This window comes from Pseudorca crassidens, chromosome X (assembly GCF_039906515.1).
Source record: "Pseudorca crassidens isolate mPseCra1 chromosome X, mPseCra1.hap1, whole genome shotgun sequence".
Classification (NCBI taxonomy): Eukaryota; Metazoa; Chordata; class Mammalia; order Artiodactyla; family Delphinidae; genus Pseudorca; species Pseudorca crassidens.
The window spans coordinates 91,948,762-91,967,096 of record NC_090317.1 but is presented as its reverse complement, the minus strand read 5'-3'; the positions used below and the strand labels follow the sequence as shown (position 1 = coordinate 91,967,096).

Below are 18,335 nucleotides of genomic sequence, written 5' to 3'. Positions count from 1 at the left end.
CCCTGGCTTTCAGAGCCTGCCTGCCTCGGAGAGCCAGCGGCCAGCTCCTAGGCCCACCCCAGACTGACTGCCCGTCTGGTGTCTCTCGTCTCATTCTGTTGGCCAGGATTCCTACGAGGCCTCCCCGGGCTCCGAGACTCAGCGTAGGCGGCGGCGGCGGCACAGGCACAGCCCCACCGGCCCACCAGGCTTCCCCCGAGACGGCGACTATCGGGACCAGGACTATCGGACCGAGCAAGGGGAGGAGGAGGAGGAGGAGGAGGAGGAGGAGGAGGAGGAGAAGGCCAGTAACATCGTCATGCTGAGGATGCTGCCACAGGCAGCCACTGAGGATGACGTACGTGCCCCCCGTGTCCCTGGGCAGGTGGCAGAGCAGGAGGCCAGGCTGGGTCTCCTCCAGGGCCCTCAGCTTCTCCCTTACCCCCAACCTCAGCACTTTTCATGCCTTATCCCCACTAGCTTCTGTCCGCCAGCACTGATCCGTCCCCCGATAGGCCTTGTTGTCTCCTAGTCTGGAAGGGAGGAGCGTTGGATAGGCTGACTTGGCCCAGGGGCTGTGGTGGTGGGTGGGGGAGGGAACAGAGCATTCCTTCTGCACATTCCACTGGCCATCCATCCATTCTGCAAATGTCCATCAAAGGCCAGATGCTCACCAGTCCCAGTGCCAGATATTTCTGGTGACAGAGATGTTGTGGAGACCCTGCAGCCTGGGCGGTGGGGTGGTTCCCCGTGGGATTTTCTGAGGTTTTATTCTCATTCCCCGCCCTCCACCCTCTTTTGCCAGCAGCATCAGATCTCCTCACTGGCACGACCACAGAGCCTTGGGTTCTCCTTTGACTTCATTGCTGCTGCAGCCTTCCCACCCTGTTTTCCTGTGTGACGTTCCCTCCGATCCTCCTCCCTTCTCGTGCAGACCTCTCCTAGAGAGCAGGAAAACCCCAAGTGGGCCACTAGAACAGCCTCCTCACTAGCCTCCCCAGTTCTCCGCCTCCTCCCCACTGCCCGTGAATTCTCTGCTCATCTCTCCTCTGAAACCTGCTGGCTGCCTATGTTGTCGCAGAGAAAACCCCACCTGTGTGCTTGAGAGCTTTCAGGTCTGGCCCACCTGCACTGTTCAGGGTCAGACGGTAACTGAGTGCTGACATCTGTGGAGGATTTATCACAGGGTGGGCCACATGTCAGGTCTGATTTAATCTGCACAGCCACCCTGTAGGGAAGGTACTCTTTGTATTTTCATTCTACGGATGAGGAAGCCAGGCCCCCAGCAGTGAAGCAGTTTGCCTCAGGTCCCACAGCCGGTGAGTGGCACAGCAGAGTTGGGGTCTGAACCTGGACAGCTGAACCCCAGAGCCCACATTCTAGCTGTTTCCTGAGCTCTCCCTGAGTGTTAGCAGTTCTGATCTGCTCCTCTGTGTCTTTCTTTTTCATCCTTGTATGTGTATGTTTAATTTCCCTTTTGTTGTTGAACCTGATGAGGAAACAGGCCCAGAGGCATTAAGGCTGCTGCCCAAGAATGCCCAGCACAGGCTCCCAATCGCTTGCGAGAGGCACCACTGGCCTAGAGACTCTGCCTCGCCTGGTCCAAATCCCAAATTGCATCTGCAGCTTCCCTCTGGCTTAGGTCATCCAGGAAGCTTTCCAAATCCCACGGCCATGCCTTTTGGTTTCCACCCCAAGTTACTGCTCCATTTATGGTCTAGCACACATGTTTGGGGTTTGCTCAGTCCCCAGTCCTTCCCAGTTTCGTACTTTTTGTCATGGGTCTCTCTTGATGCAAGCCGGAGGGCAGTCCCTTTGCAAAGGGCCAGAATTGCTTGCCAGCTTTCCTTGCTCTGTGGCTGCACCAAGCCTGTTGTCAGACCACCCCTGCCCACCATTCTTGAGCTGCTGGCTCGCTTGCTCTCTTGCTGTTCTCCATCCCTGAGGGTCGTTATGCTGCCATGCTTCACCTTGCACCATGCCCCTTTTTTCATTTGACTCACTCTGCAAGTCTGGGGCTGAAAGCTGAGACTGGGTACTGGTGTGGGGCTGGGGCTATGGTCACTTGGGGGAAAGCCCTGAGAGAGGGAGAGGAGACAGTGTGTGCACATCCCCTATGACCCTCTGGGGTCCTGGAGGCCTCCAGCCAGCCTCAGGTACCCAGTAGCCCCCTCGTGCTGAGCTTGCTCCAATCCGTATCGCCCCGTACAGATCCGTGGCCAGCTGCAGTCCCACGGCGTCCAAGCACGGGAGGTCCGGCTGATGCGGAACAAATCCTCAGGTGAGCTTTTGTTCTAGTACCTTCCTCTTCCACTGGCCAGCCTCAGCCTCCGAGTCTCCCTCCTGCCTCTGCCTTTTCCCTCACCCTCCCTACCCTGCCTTCCTGCCACAGCTGGGAATGGGCAGCTTGGGGGTACCCTCTTCTTCTCTCCCCCTCATCCCACTCTCCTCACAGCTCCGGCCAGTAGCCTCTTGTGCGAGGCTGTCAGGGAGGGGGTGCAGCTCTGAGATGAGCTGAGTGCTCCCCGGGGGCAGGGCCAGGGCCAGGCTCCGGGGAACCTCCTCTTTGGGACTCTGAGTATCTGAGATGGTCACCCCGTCCCCCCAGTAGCCTCCCTTCCCTCCCCTTTCTTCTCCTTCCCCTGCCCCTTGCTCTCCCCCACATTTTTCTGGTAACAGCCTCTGACCAGAAAGAGGTCTGACATGGCCCCACCCATGTGTCCCAAGAGGGGAGGCAGGGGATGGCTCTTGTCCAAGGGTGCATCCCAAGGAGCAGCCAGGATCGCTGGCCTCGCTTGTTCCCTCCCTCCCTCTTGCAGGCTGCTTGGAGCTGGCCTGAGGTTAGTAGGGTGGTGGGGGGTTGTCTCTGCAGGACCTCTGGCCCAGGCTCCCCAGGGCAGGCACAGTGGGGCCTCGTTCTGCCTGGGCTTCTCTCTGCATCTCTCAGTCTCTCTCCTCCCCACGCCTCCATCTCTCCATCTCTCTCTCTCTCCATCTCTCTCCATCTCTCTCTCTCTCTCTCTCTCTCTCTCTCTCTCTCTCTCTCTCTCTCTCTGTCTCTCTGTCTCTCTCTCTGTCTCTCTCTCTCTCTCTGTCTCTGTCTCTGTCTCTGTCTCTCTTTAATTATACCATTCCATCCTCCTGTGCATCCTAATGGTTATTCTTTCGGAGATCAAGCATGCCCCTCAAGTCCCGCCGTGTCTAAGCCCTCCCTGTGTGTGCACCTCCAAAGAAGGAGCTACTTTCCCCTGGTATCAAGCCCTGGATCCTTTTCCCAGCCCTGGCCAGGCCTGGAGTCTCTCTTCATAGCATGTAGGTCTTGCTCTGCTGTACCCCAGCCAAGCTGACAGGATTCTGGTCTCCCTGAGGCGCTGTCCCAGGTGCAGCCCTCTCTGTGGCCCTGGGCGCTTCTCCCAGGCACCTGCTGATTCTTTAAGATCTACCTGGACGATCCTGGCCCCCATTCTCCTGCTGTCTTGGAGGACTTGGACTGTAGGTGGCTGTAATCTTCCCAGCTTGGCCCTGAGGTGGCTCCCTGGTGAGGCCAACCTTCCCTGGACTGTGGTGAGGCTGAGGTGACCTTGTGTCCCTAACTCCCTCTGGTTCCTGTTGGGCCTAGAGCCTTCCCAGCCTCCCCGAGCAGCCTGGCCCAGCTTCTCTTTTGCTCCTTTGATTAAACACCTGTTACAGGACCCCTCCTGGGCTGCCCTGGCCTTGTGCTGGGCCCCACCATTTGGTTATTTATTCTGGCCCATGTGAAGCCAGCTGCCTGCCCATCTGTCCTCCTTCCTTCTCTGGAGACGTCTCCTTGTACCCTTTCCCTCCCAGCTCCTTCTCTCCATCTCTATCACCCCAGGCTGTCCGGGCAGGTGTGCCTGAGCCCCATCTCTCTGTCTTTCTTCCCAGCTGGCGTGTGTGTATCCCCTGCCCCCAACCCCTCTCCAGCTCTGTTTTCTTCCCTCCCGCTTCCCTCTTTCCTGCCCCTCCCGACCATCTACCTTGCCTCCCACACCCTGGTCTTTCTTTGCTTCTCTCTCTCCCTTTCTTCCTTTTTCCTCTCCCCACTTCCCTCTCTGCCCCCCAGTCCTCTCCCCTCGGGTCCCGCCCCCGGGAACGCCGTGTGTCCAAAGCTGTTGACTAACCCACTGCGTCTGTATCTGAATGCTGTCTCCAGGTCAGAGCCGGGGCTTCGCCTTCGTCGAGTTTAGTCACTTGCAGGACGCTACACGATGGATGGAAGCCAATCAGGTTGCTTTGCCGCACTTGAACCCCCCCCCCAAACAAATACTACTTTGTAATCGAGCGCTCCCCATCGCCTGATTCTTACGGACACAGTTCCCTGCCCTGTGGCCCTGTGTCCCATCCCCCCACCCCCTCTCTCCCCCTTCCTGACCCTCACTATCTCCTCTTCCCATCTCTCGCTACCCACTGGGCTTCCCATCAGGAACCCACACTCACCACTGGCCCTTCCCACTGGCCAGGCACTAGCTCTGCCTCTCTTCCTCTCCTGGCTGAGCTTTCAGAGAAAGGGCTGCCTTGGGGGTGGGGTGGGGGTGGGGTTCTTCCACCTAAGTTCCCACTCCCCGGGGGACCGCCCTGCTCTGGGGTCAGGCAGAGCCAGGACTCTGTTCCACTCTTGGGCACCGCTGGAAGTCCAGCCATTGGGGAACTTAGCTGTTGGCACACTAACTAGCAAGTCCTGTTTTGCCAGCTCTGTCCCTGCATGTGAGTTTGGTCCTTTGATTTCCATGGGACAGGCCAGCACTGCTCTGTTGATCGAAAGTACCAGTCAGGAGTGATGGTTTCATTCACCAGGACTCACTTCGGTCACCCCACCCCTCCCACTGCACCTGGCCCCCACAGGAGTCACCACTTGCCCCACTCCGCTAGGGACAGGCCTGCCCTCTCAGCGAGGAGCCGTGCTGTCCAGAAGGGAGGGGAGCCTGCTCCCCCAGCCTGGCACGGGCTCCCAACCCAGCAGCTTTGGGACCTTCAGAGACCCAAAGCTTCTGCTCGCGCACCCAGAGCCCAGCTCACTGGTGTGGGGCACTGAAGGAAAGCCTCAGGGGAGGAAGGGGCGATGTGGTGGAAGGGAGGCTCAGCAGGGGCGGCCCTGGGGCCATCTCTGCCGGTCCACAGGCTAGTGCCATGGGCCCAGGACCCAGCCAGCCACGGGAAGACAGCCTCACAGCAGGACCGTCCATCTTTTAAATATGGCTCTTTCTTTTTCCCCTTCTCCAGCACTAGTGCGCGTGCGCTCTCTCTTTCTCTCTTTCTCTCCCCTCCTCTCCCTCCCCTCCCCTCCCCGTCCCCCCTCATCCCAAGTGTAGCCTGTGTAGTGCTGGCCCTGGGTGTGGCCTGGCAGTGTCAGGGCCGAGTGGGGGTTTCCCCCGCTGTCCGCCAAGCTTCGGGCAGCCGAGCACTGTGTGCCTGGTGGCGTGTGTTCACGTGTGCGTGCGCGTGCCCGGAAAGGCAGCAAACAGCTGCGCCCGAGGGCTGTGGCGCTTTCCCTCCCTCCTTCCCTTCCTTCTTCCCTCGTCAGTTCTCCGACCTCCCTCCGTTCCCTGTCCCTCATCCATCCAGCTGAAGGGCTCGCTCACTCTCTTCTCCTGTGCTGAGACGGTGCGTGGGGCACTGCTGCCTAGGCCTCACTGTGCTCTGCTTTTCCCCGCAGCACTCCCTCAACATCCTGGGCCAGAAGGTGTCCATGCACTACAGCGACCCCAAGCCCAAGATCAATGAGGACTGGCTGTGTAATAAGGTACAGGGGCGGTGGCAACGTCTCTGTCTCCCCGGGGCCTCTGAGTGGTGTGGGTGTGGAGGACTGGCTCAGCTCAAGCAGCGCTGCTCCTTGCCACCCACCCACCAGTTTGTACTGAGCTTTCACTTGGTGCCAGGCTCTGCCCTCATGCGGCACGATCTTGCCTGAAGCCCCAGTAGACTTGAAACAGATGTTTATGTAAGTGACTAGTGACAGTGGAGGCATAATGTGATCCATAAAATGTGGGCTTCAGAACCAGACTAGCTGAAGTTAGACTCTCCCAAATCTGCCTTGATTTTCGTCAGGGTGTTTAACCTCTCTTTGCCTCACTCTCCCCATCTCTATGATGCAAATACCAATGACCCCGCTCCCCAAAGGTAGTTGGGAGGATTGAAATGTGGTGATGAGAGGGTAACACTTGGAACGACACCTGGCCCGCCGTTAACAATGTTCAGTGTCAGCTCTTGTCCTGAAGGAACGTGTAGGGTGTTCTGAGAGCCTGTGTCAGGTGACCCAACCTCTGACAAAGCCATGTCCGCCTGAGACTTAGGGTACAAGCTGTAGCTCTTTGCAGTCATATTCCCTAAGAGGAGGCTGAGGCTCAGAGAGGTGGAACCTTGAGTTGTGCCTTGCTCCTGATCGTGGGCCATGGATGCCACCGTGAGTTCAGATCTCCCCTGGGGCCAGCCTCACAAGCAGCCTTGGGACTCTATAGCCTCACCTCCTGCAGCCGTCTGGCAGCCCTGAGACCTAAGGGGAGACCTGAGAGCTTGCGGAGGCCCTCTCCCCAAGAGGAACTCTGCCCAGTAAGGGGAGTGGTTCCTGCTTATTTCAAAACCAAAAAAGTAATATCAGAAGGCGGGTGTCCAACCTCTCTGGAGAGGTAGGGACAGAGTGACGGGAGGACTCCATCCCTCCTGTATTTTCAGATACTCCTTGAAACTAGGGGATTCTCTTTCTTTTCTCTCCTTTATCCACCACATGCTGTTGCTCTCCAGTCTTGTCACTTCCATCACAGAAATGCCATTCCCACTGCTCAGGCCAGTCCTCACCTCCTCCCCCACACAGTCGCCACAGGCCCCTCTCTGCTGTGCTGGCCTCTTGCCTCTTTCTCCCACTCCCTCACTGGTGACATTCCTCAAAACCACTTCTGACCACGTCCCTCCTCCTCTGCTGAAAACCCCCACAACTCTGAGCTTGAGTGTGACTCCCCTCTGTGATCTAGTGTCACCTTCCCTGTCCAGCCTTTGCTTTTGCCTCTCTCCTCACCCTCCTACACAAAATCTCTTGCTGCCTCCGCCAGCAGTCGCTTCCCAGCAAAACCAAACCAAACTCTTGGACCTCCCAGATCAAACAGCCCTGCTGACTACACCCAGCTGAGTGATCTGGGCCCGCTCCCCTCCCAGAGCCCCTGGGGGGGACCATTTCCACAGACTCACCTGCTGCCCCTCTGTGCTACATCTGCTCCCCACTGTTAGGCCAGGAGGGCAGAGGCCATATCCTGCACGGAGCCTGGCGCGGGAGCAGTGCTTAGTACGTGACCATGGATCACAGACAGAAATGTGGTGAAAGCTGGGCATCTCCAGAGGCTGCAACATCCCAGGCAGATTTATTTCTCAAGAGCGGCAGGATCCAATCCAGTCCTCGAGATGAAGGAGGGGTGGGAGTCTGGCAAGAGAGGGGCTGCTGGCTTTGAGGGATAGAAATAACGAGGGTTTCTGAATAGGGAAGTACATTTTGGGAAGAGGAACCTACCAAAGGGACTTTGGAGGTGGGGGCATTTCTGGGAGTTGGTACCTCGGAGCAGGCGGCACTTGGTAACAGAGAGGGGGGAGTTATGGATCCTGAGTTGAGGGGTTGGCACTGAGGACAAATTTGAGACCATGTAAAGGGAAGATTCACGGGACCGAGGAGGACAGCCAGAGCCCCAAAGCCCCCTGCCACCCCTGACCCTGGGACCTTCCCGGGGCATGGCGGGTTCCCTGGGGGATCTCTGGATCCACGTTTGGAGGGTGCAGTGGAAAGCCCCACCCCCTCTGATAGCCTGGCCTGTGCCTCACAGTGTGGCGTCCAGAACTTCAAACGCCGTGAGAAGTGCTTCAAATGTGGTGTGCCCAAGTCAGGTATGGCCCTCCTACCTCCCTCTTTCCCGGGACGTTGCTGGGAAGAGGGAGAAGGGTGAGGGGCCAGTGCTCTGGGAGGAGGGAGACCAGCCTGGGAGCCCCTCCCCCTTCGTCATTGGCCTGTCTTCTGCCGCCCCTGACAGAGGCAGAGCAGAAGCTGCCCCTGGGCGCAAGGTTGGATCAGCAGACACTACCGCTGGGTGGTCGGGAGCTAAGCCAGGGCCTGCTGCCCCTGCCACAGCCCTACCAGGCCCAGGGAGTGCTGGCCTCCCAGGCCCTGTCACAGGGCTCGGAGCCGAGCTCAGAGAACGCCAACGACAGTGAGTCAGTTGTTCCTTCCTTCCTCCCTGCCCTAGGGTGTCTAGGCTGGGCTCTCCAAGGCCAGAGAGATGGTGGTGACCAGGACTTCATCCTCCCAGGGGCCTCTGCCTGGTGGGGGGACACACATGTAATGTAGGGAGAGCAGAGGAAGAGCATTGCCAAACTCGACTTTGGGGGTGTGTTGAGAAGGTTCTCAGCAGGTGGGTGACTGAGCTGGGACTTGGACTGACAAGCAGAGTTTATCTGAGAGGAAGAGGTGAGGGGAAGCAGTGGGCGCAAGGACGCGGAGGCCAGGGGAGAGGGAGCAGAGGGGAGCCACCAGAGGGTAGGACGGGAGCGGAATATCAGTGGTGCTTCCTAATGCTGGGCCCCTTCCTGCAGCCATCATTTTGCGCAACCTGAACCCACACAGCACCATGGATTCCATCCTGGGGGCCCTGGCACCCTACGCAGTGCTGTCCTCCTCCAACGTACGCGTCATCAAGGACAAGCAGACCCAACTGAACCGTGGCTTTGCCTTCATCCAGCTCTCCACCATCGTGGTGAGGGCGGCACAGGGGGGGGCCGGGCAGCCAGGATCCCGGCCCCCGGGGCAGGGAGGAGGGACCCTGACCCTAGCCCCCCACCGCGGCCCCAAGCCTGGAAATGGGGCAATGGAGCCGGGGACCTCCCCGGGCCTGACCCTTCTGCCCCTGCCCCCGCCACCTCCTCCCCCAGGAGGCAGCCCAGCTGCTGCAGATCCTGCAGGCCCTGCACCCGCCGCTCACCATCGACGGCAAGACCATCAACGTTGAGTTTGCCAAGGGTTCTAAGAGGTCAGGGCCCCACCTGTGTCCTTTCCCAGCTTGCCCCCCAGCTTGGGGCCTCCTGTCTCACTCCCAGTCTCTGACATCCTCCCCAGGGACATGGCCTCCAACGAAGGCAGTCGCATCAATGCTGCCTCTGTGGCCAGCACTGCCATTGCCGCGGCCCAGTGGGCCATCTCGCAGGTACTCAGAGACTCCCCTCCACCCCAGCATCCCTGTACCTGGGCCGCCTCCACCCTCCCGCTCCCTCTCTGCAAACAGGAGGGCTGGCTTGCTGTTTTGGCTTCCTGTGGCCCCGAAAACCTCTCACAGTGGTCGCCGGTGGGGGCTATGGGGTCCGCGCTGCAGCTCCCTTCCCAGGCACCTCCTCCCAGGCTTTCCTTTTCAGCGCCGTCGCGGCTGCTTTTCTGTTCTGTTTGGTAGCTGTATATCATCCTGAATTGTTACAGCCTTTCTTGGTAAAAGGGAATTTATAAGTGGCTGCAAGAAAATTGGCAGATGACAATAAAGAAGGGGAGGATGGTATCTTCCTTGGTCTGACACCCAACACATATATCACGCAACACATGTACCAGTGTCAGCCCTAGGAGCGTTTTGGCGCGTGTCTTTGTTCCAGTCTTGTTTTTGTCACCACCCTGCTCTGCTCTGGCCGGGTGGCCCTTGTTTGAGGGCTGCATGCTTTCTGTCAGCAGACACTTGCTTCACTTGTGGGCAGACGTCTCTTAGCTGGTCCCCCTCCCCTCTGTGCCCCCTCCTCTGCTAATGAACCCCTCCCACCTGCCCCTCAGGCCTCCCAGGGTGGGGAGGGTGCCTGGGCCACCCCCGAGGAGCCACCGGTCGACTACAGCTACTACCAACAGGAGGAGGGCTATGGCGGCAGCCAGGGCACAGAGTCCTCTCTCTATGCCCATGGCTACCTCAAGGGCACGAAGGGCCCCGGCATCACTGGAACCAAAGGGGACCCAGCCGGAGCAGGTTAGCCTCAGCATCTCTCCCTGAGCCCATGGTGGGGACTGGCAAGCATAGGGTCCTGGGCCCTGCCGTTCACGTTCTCCTTTTTCCCTGTCCCCCTTTACAGGTCCCGAGGCCTCCCTGGAGCCTGGGGCAGACTCTGTGTCCCTGCAGGCTTTCTCCCGCACCCAGCCTGGTGCCACCCCTGGTGTCTACCAGCAGTCAGCAGCTGAAGCAAGCGGCAGCCAGGGCACTGCTGCCAACAGCCAGGTGAGGAAAATCAAGGGGAGGTCCTGGGGGCCATGGGGGCACTGGTAGACACTGAGCCCTGTTCCCCTGTCTTGCCCCATGACTAGTCATACACCATCATGTCACCCGCTGTGCTCAAATCTGAGCTCCAGAGCCCCACCCATCCCAGCTCTTCCCTGCCACCAGCCACGAGTCCCTCTGCCCAGGAGTCCTACAGCCAGTACCGTGAGTAGCCATGGCCTACGGTGAGGGGTGGAGAATTCCTTAACAAAGCAGAGAGGAGTGTGACCCCCTCTTCTCACTCTCCAGCTGTTCCTGACGTCTCCACCTACCAGTACGACGAGACATCTGGCTACTACTATGACCCCCAGACTGGCCTCTACTACGACCCCAACTCTCAGGTGACAGGGCAGTCTGGGGAGTGGGCAGGGTCTGCAGTCCCCTCCTCGAGGTCTTCCCTCACACCCCTTCTCCCCCACCTCCCCCAGTACTACTACAATGCTCAGAGCCAGCAGTACCTGTACTGGGATGGGGAAAGGCGGACCTATGTTCCTGCCCTGGAGCAGTCAGCTGATGGGCATAAGGAAACGGGAGCGCCCTCGAAGGAGGGCAAAGAGAAGAAGGAAAAGCACAAGACCAAGACGGCCCAACAGGTGAACACTGGGAGTCCAGCAGTCACTGGCTGGCTGTTAGGTGTCTTCTGATGAATGCCATTCTGTCATCTGTTATCCTCCGCTGCCAAGGGAGGGGATGGCGGTGGATGTGCACGTGGGCAGTAGTTGTGCCCAGGAGAGACCAGGCTCCCGGTCCAGCTCTGCTCTTTGCTGCGTGACCTTGAGCCAGGGCCGTCTCCCTACCAGGTACATGGTAGGGCTGCCCACCTCCCTGAGGTGGCCAGTGCCATCCAAGTGTACCCTGTCTGCTTTCCCATCCCCTGGTGGGAACCTTTGTGCTGTTGGTGGCAATGTGGGCTGGTGTGGGCACGCCTGAAGCCAGGCTAGCCCTGCCTGTGGAAACAAATGCGCATGCATGCTCCTTTGGGCCCAGAACCCCACCTAAGGGTGTGTCCGTGTCTGTCTGTGTATATATACCCCAGAGAACTTCTCGCGGGCCCATCAGGGGGTGGGCAGGAAGACAACCATCGCAGTGTTCTGTGGTGGTGGGCAGTTGGAGGGAACCTCAGTGTCTTGTCTGTGGAGGAAGAATATGACAGTCTGGGTGCAACACTTAGAAGCAAGAACTACGTGTTCCTTTGGCAGCCTGGTAAATTCTAAAAATGGTGTTGTGCCTGGGGGTCGGGGTTGGGCAACGACATGGAACGTGGCATAGTATCACACGTGTAAATTAAAATTATACACAGAGCAAGCCATTCTATGCATTTTAGAACGATAAAATGAAAACACACGGCAAACCTAATAGCGTGGGTGCCCATGAGGAGAATGGGGGCACAGCTGGGGAGGGGCTTGCTGAGGAGCACTGATGACAGGACGACAGAGAAATGGGGACTTTCACTTCCGCCTCTCTCACCTTCTGCTTGAGGCTGCAGGGCAGGAAGGGGCGGGCTGCTGCAAGGGCAGAGGTTGGAGTTGGCGACCCCAGCAGTCGGAGGATTCCTAAGAGCCTCACCCCCACCCTCGCCCCTAGATTGCCAAGGACATGGAACGCTGGGCCCGCAGCCTCAACAAGCAAAAAGAAAACTTCAAAAACAGCTTCCAGCCCATCAGTTCCCTACGAGACGATGAAAGGCGGGAGTCGGCCACCGCAGATGCTGGCTACGCCATCCTCGAGAAGAAGGTGTGTGTGGCTGTCCATCCGCGCCCTGCCCCCCAGTCTTGTCATCCCTTTGGTCCTTCCGTGGAATCTCTGAATTTCTGTGTTCCTCCACCCCAGGGAGCACTAGCTGAGAGACAGCACACCAGCATGGACCTCCCAAAACTGGCCAGTGATGACCGCCCAGTGAGTGCCCAGGGCAGAAAGAAGGGCAGGGCTCTGAGCTAGCCAGACCAGACCTCTCACCCTCACCTTTTTCAGAGCCCACCGAGGGGGCTGGTGGCAGCCTACAGCGGGGAGAGTGACAGTGAGGAGGAGCAAGAGCGCGGGGGGCCGGAGCGGGAGGAGAAGCTCACTGACTGGCAGAAGCTGGCCTGTCTGCTCTGCCGGCGCCAGTTCCCCAGCAAGGAGGCGCTCATCCGCCACCAGCAGCTCTCCGGGCTCCACAAGGTGACTGAGGGAGGCTTGGCTGGGAACCCTGTCCTGGCCCGGCCCAGCCGCTTCACTCCTCCTCCTGTCCTCCTTGCAGCAAAACCTTGAGATTCACCGGCGAGCCCACCTGTCAGAAAATGAGCTGGAAGCACTTGAGAAGAACGACATGGAGGTGAGGTGTGACCCACTCCTGGGCTCCATCCCTCGGTCTCTTACCAAGCACTCCATCTGTGTAGGCAGCTGGCGCTCAGGTTCCTCAGCTAGACACAGCCTGGCTGCCATCAGCCACTTCACGTCCTTTCCCTGCAAGGCTTCTTCCCGATTCCCCCCATGCTGGCTGCTGGCATTCACAGGACCACAGATCTGTTCGCTAGATCTAGCTCCCTTTGGGGGCCCCCCAGCTGTGCCCATGTTTCCTGCAAATAGCTATCAGCTCCTTCATTCTCACACACACTCTTTCAGCAAATGAAGTACCGGGACCGCGCAGCTGAACGCAGAGAGAAGTATGGCATCCCTGAGCCGCCGGAGCCCAAGAGGAGGAAATATAGCGGCATGTCTGCGGCCTCTGTGTGAGTGCCCGGGGCCAGGTCGGGGGCCTGGGGCCGGCAGGCCAGTCGCTCACACTGTGCCACTGTCTCCTGCAGGGACTTTGAGCAGCCCACGCGGGATGGGCTGGGCAGTGACAACATTGGCAGTCGCATGCTCCAGGCTATGGGCTGGAAAGAGGGCAGTGGCCTGGGCCGCAAGAAACAGGGCATTGTGACTCCCATTGAGGTGAGTCTGTGGGGATCCCATCCCCATCCTCCAGTACTCTCTGCTGTAGCCCTAGCCCCCACCCAACCTGACAGAGTCTGCCTCCCTCACACAGGCCCAGACACGGGTGCGGGGCTCCGGCTTGGGTGCCCGAGGCAGCTCCTATGGGGTCACCTCAACCGAGTCATACAAGGAGACGCTGCACAAGACAATGGTGACCCGCTTCAACGAGGCCCAGTGAGCAGCTGCAAGACCTACTTATACTTATGTTGGGTGTCCAGCCTGGAGCAGGGGAGGATGAAATGTTGGGTGGTCAGAACAGGGGCCCTGCACCTGTTGACTGGCCTAACTCCGCAGCCACAGAGGCCCTGACCAAGTCAGACTTTTGAGTTGGTGACTTTTATTGGAAAACTGGGCTGGGTTCATGTCTTTCTTTTTGTAATAAAAGCTGAAAAGTCCGCAGCTTGCATGTCTCTTTCTCATGTCCCAGAGTGGTTTGTGGCCCACACAGATACAGGGACATAAACACAGATGGACAAGATCTTGGTCACAGCCCCTCACCATTATCGGGTCCAGCAGGTCATGCTGTACCAGGAAACCAAGCACCACCAGGGCACCGTCAGGCTTGAAGACCCTCTGGGTCACAGCCAGGACTAGGAACCCCCCATCCCCTGACCTTGCCACCCTGCAGCTGCACTTGCTGTATGGCTGCAAGGCTAAACTGTACTTGGGTCTGGGGACAATGCCTGAGGGCACCTCTGAGTGAACAACGATAGGCACTCTGGCGCCAGTGGGCCCTGTGCCCTCAACAGGCTGATGACCCCAGAGGTGTGGAGATAAGAGAATCAGCCTGCCAGTCCCAGGGATGCCCCACCAGTTGGGTCCACCCTCGTTCTCATCCGCTCCACGGCTTTTACCACAGCACCAGTCCCACTAACCAGTCTCCACCCTGTGATTCACAAGTATGCGTGTGCTCTCAGCACAGGTCTGAGTACAGTGGAACACGAAGCTGGGGCTGCCCTCTCCGGGCCTTGGGGGGGCTGGGCTGTGAAACGGGGCCAGGAACCGCCCCTCCCCAAAACATACATGCTTTTAAGACAAGAAGGTGGAAGGGAGGTAGTGTAGGAAGAGCAAGTGGTTCAAAGCCCCTCCTTCCTCACTTAGTAGTCTGCATTATGACATCACCCTACACAAGTTGTAAGGAGAGGGATGAAAAAGCGAGGCTGGTGTAATCTTGATCCCCAAAACAGATGAGATAATTCAAGAAGAGAACATTTCAAGCCACTTACACCTGTAGATTAAAAATCCTTAATAAAGTCTTAGCTACGGCTTCCCTGGTGGCGCAGTGGTTAAGAATCCGCCTGCCAATGCAGGGGACACGGTTTCGAGCCCTGATCCGGGAAGATCCCACATGCCGTGGAGCAAGTAAGCCCGTGCACTACAACTACTGAGCCTGCGCTCTAGAGCCTGTGAGCCACAACTACTGAGCCCATATGCCACAACTGCTGAAGCCCACATGCCTAGAGCCCATGCTCCGCAGCAAGAGAAGCCACCACAATGAGAAGCCCGCTCAAGGAAGAGTAGCCCCCGCTTGCCGCAGCTAGAGAAAGCCTGCACACAGCAACGAAGACCCAACGCGGCCAAAAAGAAAGAAAGAAATTTATTTTTAAAAAATGTTAGCTAAATGAATCCAATATTATATTTAGCAAATATGTTTGGATCAAATAGTTTATCTCAGGAATGCAAAATTGAGTCAACATTAGAGAAACTATATATGTAGTGCTCTACATTAACAGACCAAAAGTAAACAAACGTAATAATCTCAACCACAGAAAGCATTTGATAAGGTTCAAGAATCAATAAATCCATACTTACAGAAATTAATGGATAAAAGAATAAATACATGGAGGAGAAGAGAAATATCTCCTATACAGTAGAATGTCAACTAATAATCACGGCACAATGATGATGTTCTGTTAATGTTATGAAATCTCTGGGTGCTAAAGCTAGCGGTTACACTTTGATGTAAACAGAATATTTACACAGATTCAAAGTATCTCTCCATGAGATATATGTTAGTTAATTCCAAAGGGGGAAAATAGTATCTTTACAGTAGAGAAACCTGGCAGATACCATCTTAATGAGGGGAACAAAGTGAACATTATCAGTATTAAAATCCTGAGCCATCTGATAGGATGAAATGAGGAGACAGCATCACTTTTGTGATATTCCCAGGCAATATGCAGAACACGAATCTAACCACAAGGAAACATCAGACAAAGCCAAACTGAGGGACAGTCTACAAAATTCCTGTCTTATAATCTTCAAAAGTGTCAATGTCATGAAGGTCAAGGGAGCACTGAAGAACCGTTCCAGATTGAAGGAGACATCCCATTTGAATGTTCAAATGTTACCTCCTGGCTACCCCATTTAAAGTTCCAAACTCTCCCCTGCCATACTCCCTATGCCCCTTTCCTTGCATTCTTTTTCTCCATGACATTTCTCAATTTCTAACATACTATAAGTTTTCTTACTTTTCTATAGTCTCCTTCACTAGAATGAAAACATCAGGAGGGAAGGGACTTTTGTCTGCCTTGCTCACCACTGTGTCCCCGATGCCTTGAACAGGGTTTGGCACATACCGGACCATGGAAGCATGAATAAGTACACACACCACAACTGTTCAAATCATTCTCATTCTCAAGACTCCATTTTTTTAAAAAAATGGCTAATACATAAAGAGTCCTTAGGGACCTCCCTGGTGGCATAGTGGTTAAGAATCCACCTGCCAATGCAGGGGACATGGGTTCGAGCCCTGGTCTGGGAAGATCCCACATGCAGCAGAGCAACTAAGCCCATGCGCCACAACTACTGAAGCCCGCGGTGCCTAGAGCCCGTGCTCTGCAACAAGAGAAGCCTCTGCAATTAGAAGCCCGCACACTGCAACGAAGAGTAGCCCCTAGAGAAAGCCCGCACACAGCAACGAAGACCCAATGCAGCCAAAAATAAATAAATTTATAAAACAAATAAAAATAACGAGTCCCTAAAAATCCATAAGAGGTACAACAACCCAATAGAAAATGGATAAAGGAAACAGAAAATTCCCAGAAAACAAGAACTGCAAATACCTCTAAATCTATGAAAAGATGCCCAAGTTCACGCCTAATAAGAGAAATACACATTATAATTACACCCGATTGGCAAACATGCAAAGGCTTGACAATCTGCTCAGTGAGGCTGTGAACCAGCTGCACTCTCATACGTGGCTGGGGGCAATGCGAATTGTACAACTCTCACCCCCACTTCCCCTTTCTCCCTGCTTTCTTACCTCCACAGGCTTTTGTTCAAGCTGTTCCCTCCGGCTGGGATGCCCTTCCCTCTCACTTGGGAAAGTCCAAAGTCCAAATCCTGCCTCAATTACTCCCACTGATCCTTTTGAAGGCAATCAATTCTTCAGAGAAGTCGGCCACACCCACGGCTTCAGTTGCCACCTCTGATGGCCCCTAAATCCATCCACAGAAACTCAGATCTAGTCCCCAAACTGTTAATTCGACCAACACATACCAGACCATGGATATCTAACAGGCATCAAAAATGTAACACATCTGGGGACTTCCGTGGTGGCGCAGTGGTCAAGAATCCGCCTGCCAATGCAGGGGACACGCGTTCGTGCCCCGGTCCGGGAAGATCCCACATGCCGCGGAGCAACTAAGTCTGTGCGCCACAACTACTGAGCCTGCGCTCTAGGGCCCACGAGCCACAACTACTGAGCCCGCACACCTAGAGCCCCTGCTCCACAGCAAGAGAAGCCACTGCAATGAGAAGCCCGTGCACCACAACAAAGAGTAGCCCCCGCTTCCCCAAACTAGAGAAAGCCCACGTGCAGCAACGAACACCCAACACAGCCATAAATAAATAAATAATGTAACGTCTGAAAACCAACTCCTGATTTTGCCCCATGCCTGCTCCTAATGGAGTATTTCCCCTGTCAATGACAACTCCATCCTTCCAGCTCAGGCTAGAAACCCACGGGTCAGCCAGGACTCCTCTCTATTTTTCATGCGCTGTATCCGATTTCTCAGCAAATCCTGGTGTCTTTACCTTCAAAATCAACTCAAAATAGAACCCCACACACTTCCTCTTTCACCACCTTGGTCTGACCCTCTCTCATCACTACCTGGACTCTTGCAGTAGCCTTTTCACTGGCTTTTCTGCTTCCTCTCCCCCACCCCACCCCCCCACACACAGTTTGTTCTCTCTCCACAGAGAGCAGCCGGATTCTAAAATATAATTTAAATAATGTGACTCCCCTACTTAAAATCCTTTTATGGCTCCCCATGGATCTTAGAATAAAAACCAAACATCTCAGCATGGCTTACAATGCCCTGCTTGATATGGCCTCGAATCTCATCTGCCAGTGCTCTCCCTTCCTCACTCCTCTCCAACTACACAGACATCTGTGCTCTTCCCAAACATTTCAAGAACTTCCAGCCTCAAGGCTTTGCCCCTGATGTTCCCTCTGTCTGATGCTTTCCCCCTATGTTACACATGGTTTGCTTCTTCACTTTTCACAGGCCAGGCCACCTCCTCAGAGAGTCATTCCCTGACTACTTCGCATGGGGTATCAGGGGAGGTCTCCCTGAGGTGAGGCAAACAATAAATCAGAAGGAAAAGATCTGATGGAAGAGCGTTCTTAACTATTGCAAGGGCAGTAGTCTCCTTTCTATGTTCTTTGCTATGTTCCCAGTGCCCTGCACTTAGTAAGCATTCAATAAATCTTTTTCAAATGAGCAAATGTGGAGGATTTGAGGACAGGATATGTGATACAGAATTTGGGATAAGGTGATAAAGGCATTTTGTGTTAAATACCTTTGCTGTAACATCACCTTCTCAGGGAGGCCTTCCTTGACCACACTATCTAAAAATGCAACCTGTCCCCCACAGATTTCCCTTTACCTTGTTCTATTTTTCTCCACAGCATTTAGCAGTTATCACATATATACGACATATTTACATATATATTTAATTGTATATTCACATATGAATATAGGCTATACACAATGTATTTAATATGACATTTATTATATACAGATGTAACTTTTTTTTTTTTTGCCACAGCACATGGCTTGTGGGATCTTAGTTCCCCGACCAGGGATTGAACCCCGGCCCTTGGCAGCGAAAGCGTGGAAT

At 55.6% G+C, this 18,335-nt stretch overlaps 1 protein-coding gene across 7 annotated transcripts in view; it reads left to right on the top strand.

Annotated features, from left to right (window-relative positions):
• Nucleotides 1-13,603, top strand: part of RBM10 (RNA binding motif protein 10) — a 29,777-nt gene extending 16,174 nt beyond the window's left edge. For 3 of the 7 annotated variants that reach the window (XM_067722797.1, XM_067722795.1, XM_067722802.1), the window contains exons 4-24: nt 107-337; nt 2,191-2,260; nt 4,154-4,227; nt 5,654-5,740; nt 7,803-7,863; nt 8,007-8,183; nt 8,566-8,726; nt 8,902-8,999; nt 9,086-9,173; nt 9,779-9,965; nt 10,069-10,211; nt 10,298-10,415; nt 10,500-10,591; nt 10,679-10,843; nt 11,835-11,984; nt 12,081-12,146; nt 12,222-12,410; nt 12,490-12,564; nt 12,855-12,961; nt 13,037-13,166; nt 13,261-13,603. In XM_067722797.1, coding sequence (XP_067578898.1) covers nt 107-337; nt 2,191-2,260; nt 4,154-4,227; nt 5,654-5,740; nt 7,803-7,863; nt 8,007-8,183; nt 8,566-8,726; nt 8,902-8,999; nt 9,086-9,173; nt 9,779-9,965; nt 10,069-10,211; nt 10,298-10,415; nt 10,500-10,591; nt 10,679-10,843; nt 11,835-11,984; nt 12,081-12,146; nt 12,222-12,410; nt 12,490-12,564; nt 12,855-12,961; nt 13,037-13,166; nt 13,261-13,386 — 2,595 coding nt within the window. In that variant the 3' untranslated portion in view covers nt 13,387-13,603. The remainder of the gene's footprint in view (nt 1-106; nt 338-2,190; nt 2,261-4,153; nt 4,228-5,653; nt 5,741-7,802; nt 7,864-8,006; nt 8,184-8,565; nt 8,727-8,901; nt 9,000-9,085; nt 9,174-9,778; nt 9,966-10,068; nt 10,212-10,297; nt 10,416-10,499; nt 10,592-10,678; nt 10,844-11,834; nt 11,985-12,080; nt 12,147-12,221; nt 12,411-12,489; nt 12,565-12,854; nt 12,962-13,036; nt 13,167-13,260) is intronic. The other 4 variants (XM_067722796.1, XM_067722798.1, XM_067722801.1 and 1 more) reach the window with 4 other exon arrangements.
• The last annotated feature ends 4,732 nt before the right edge of the window (nt 13,604-18,335 follow it).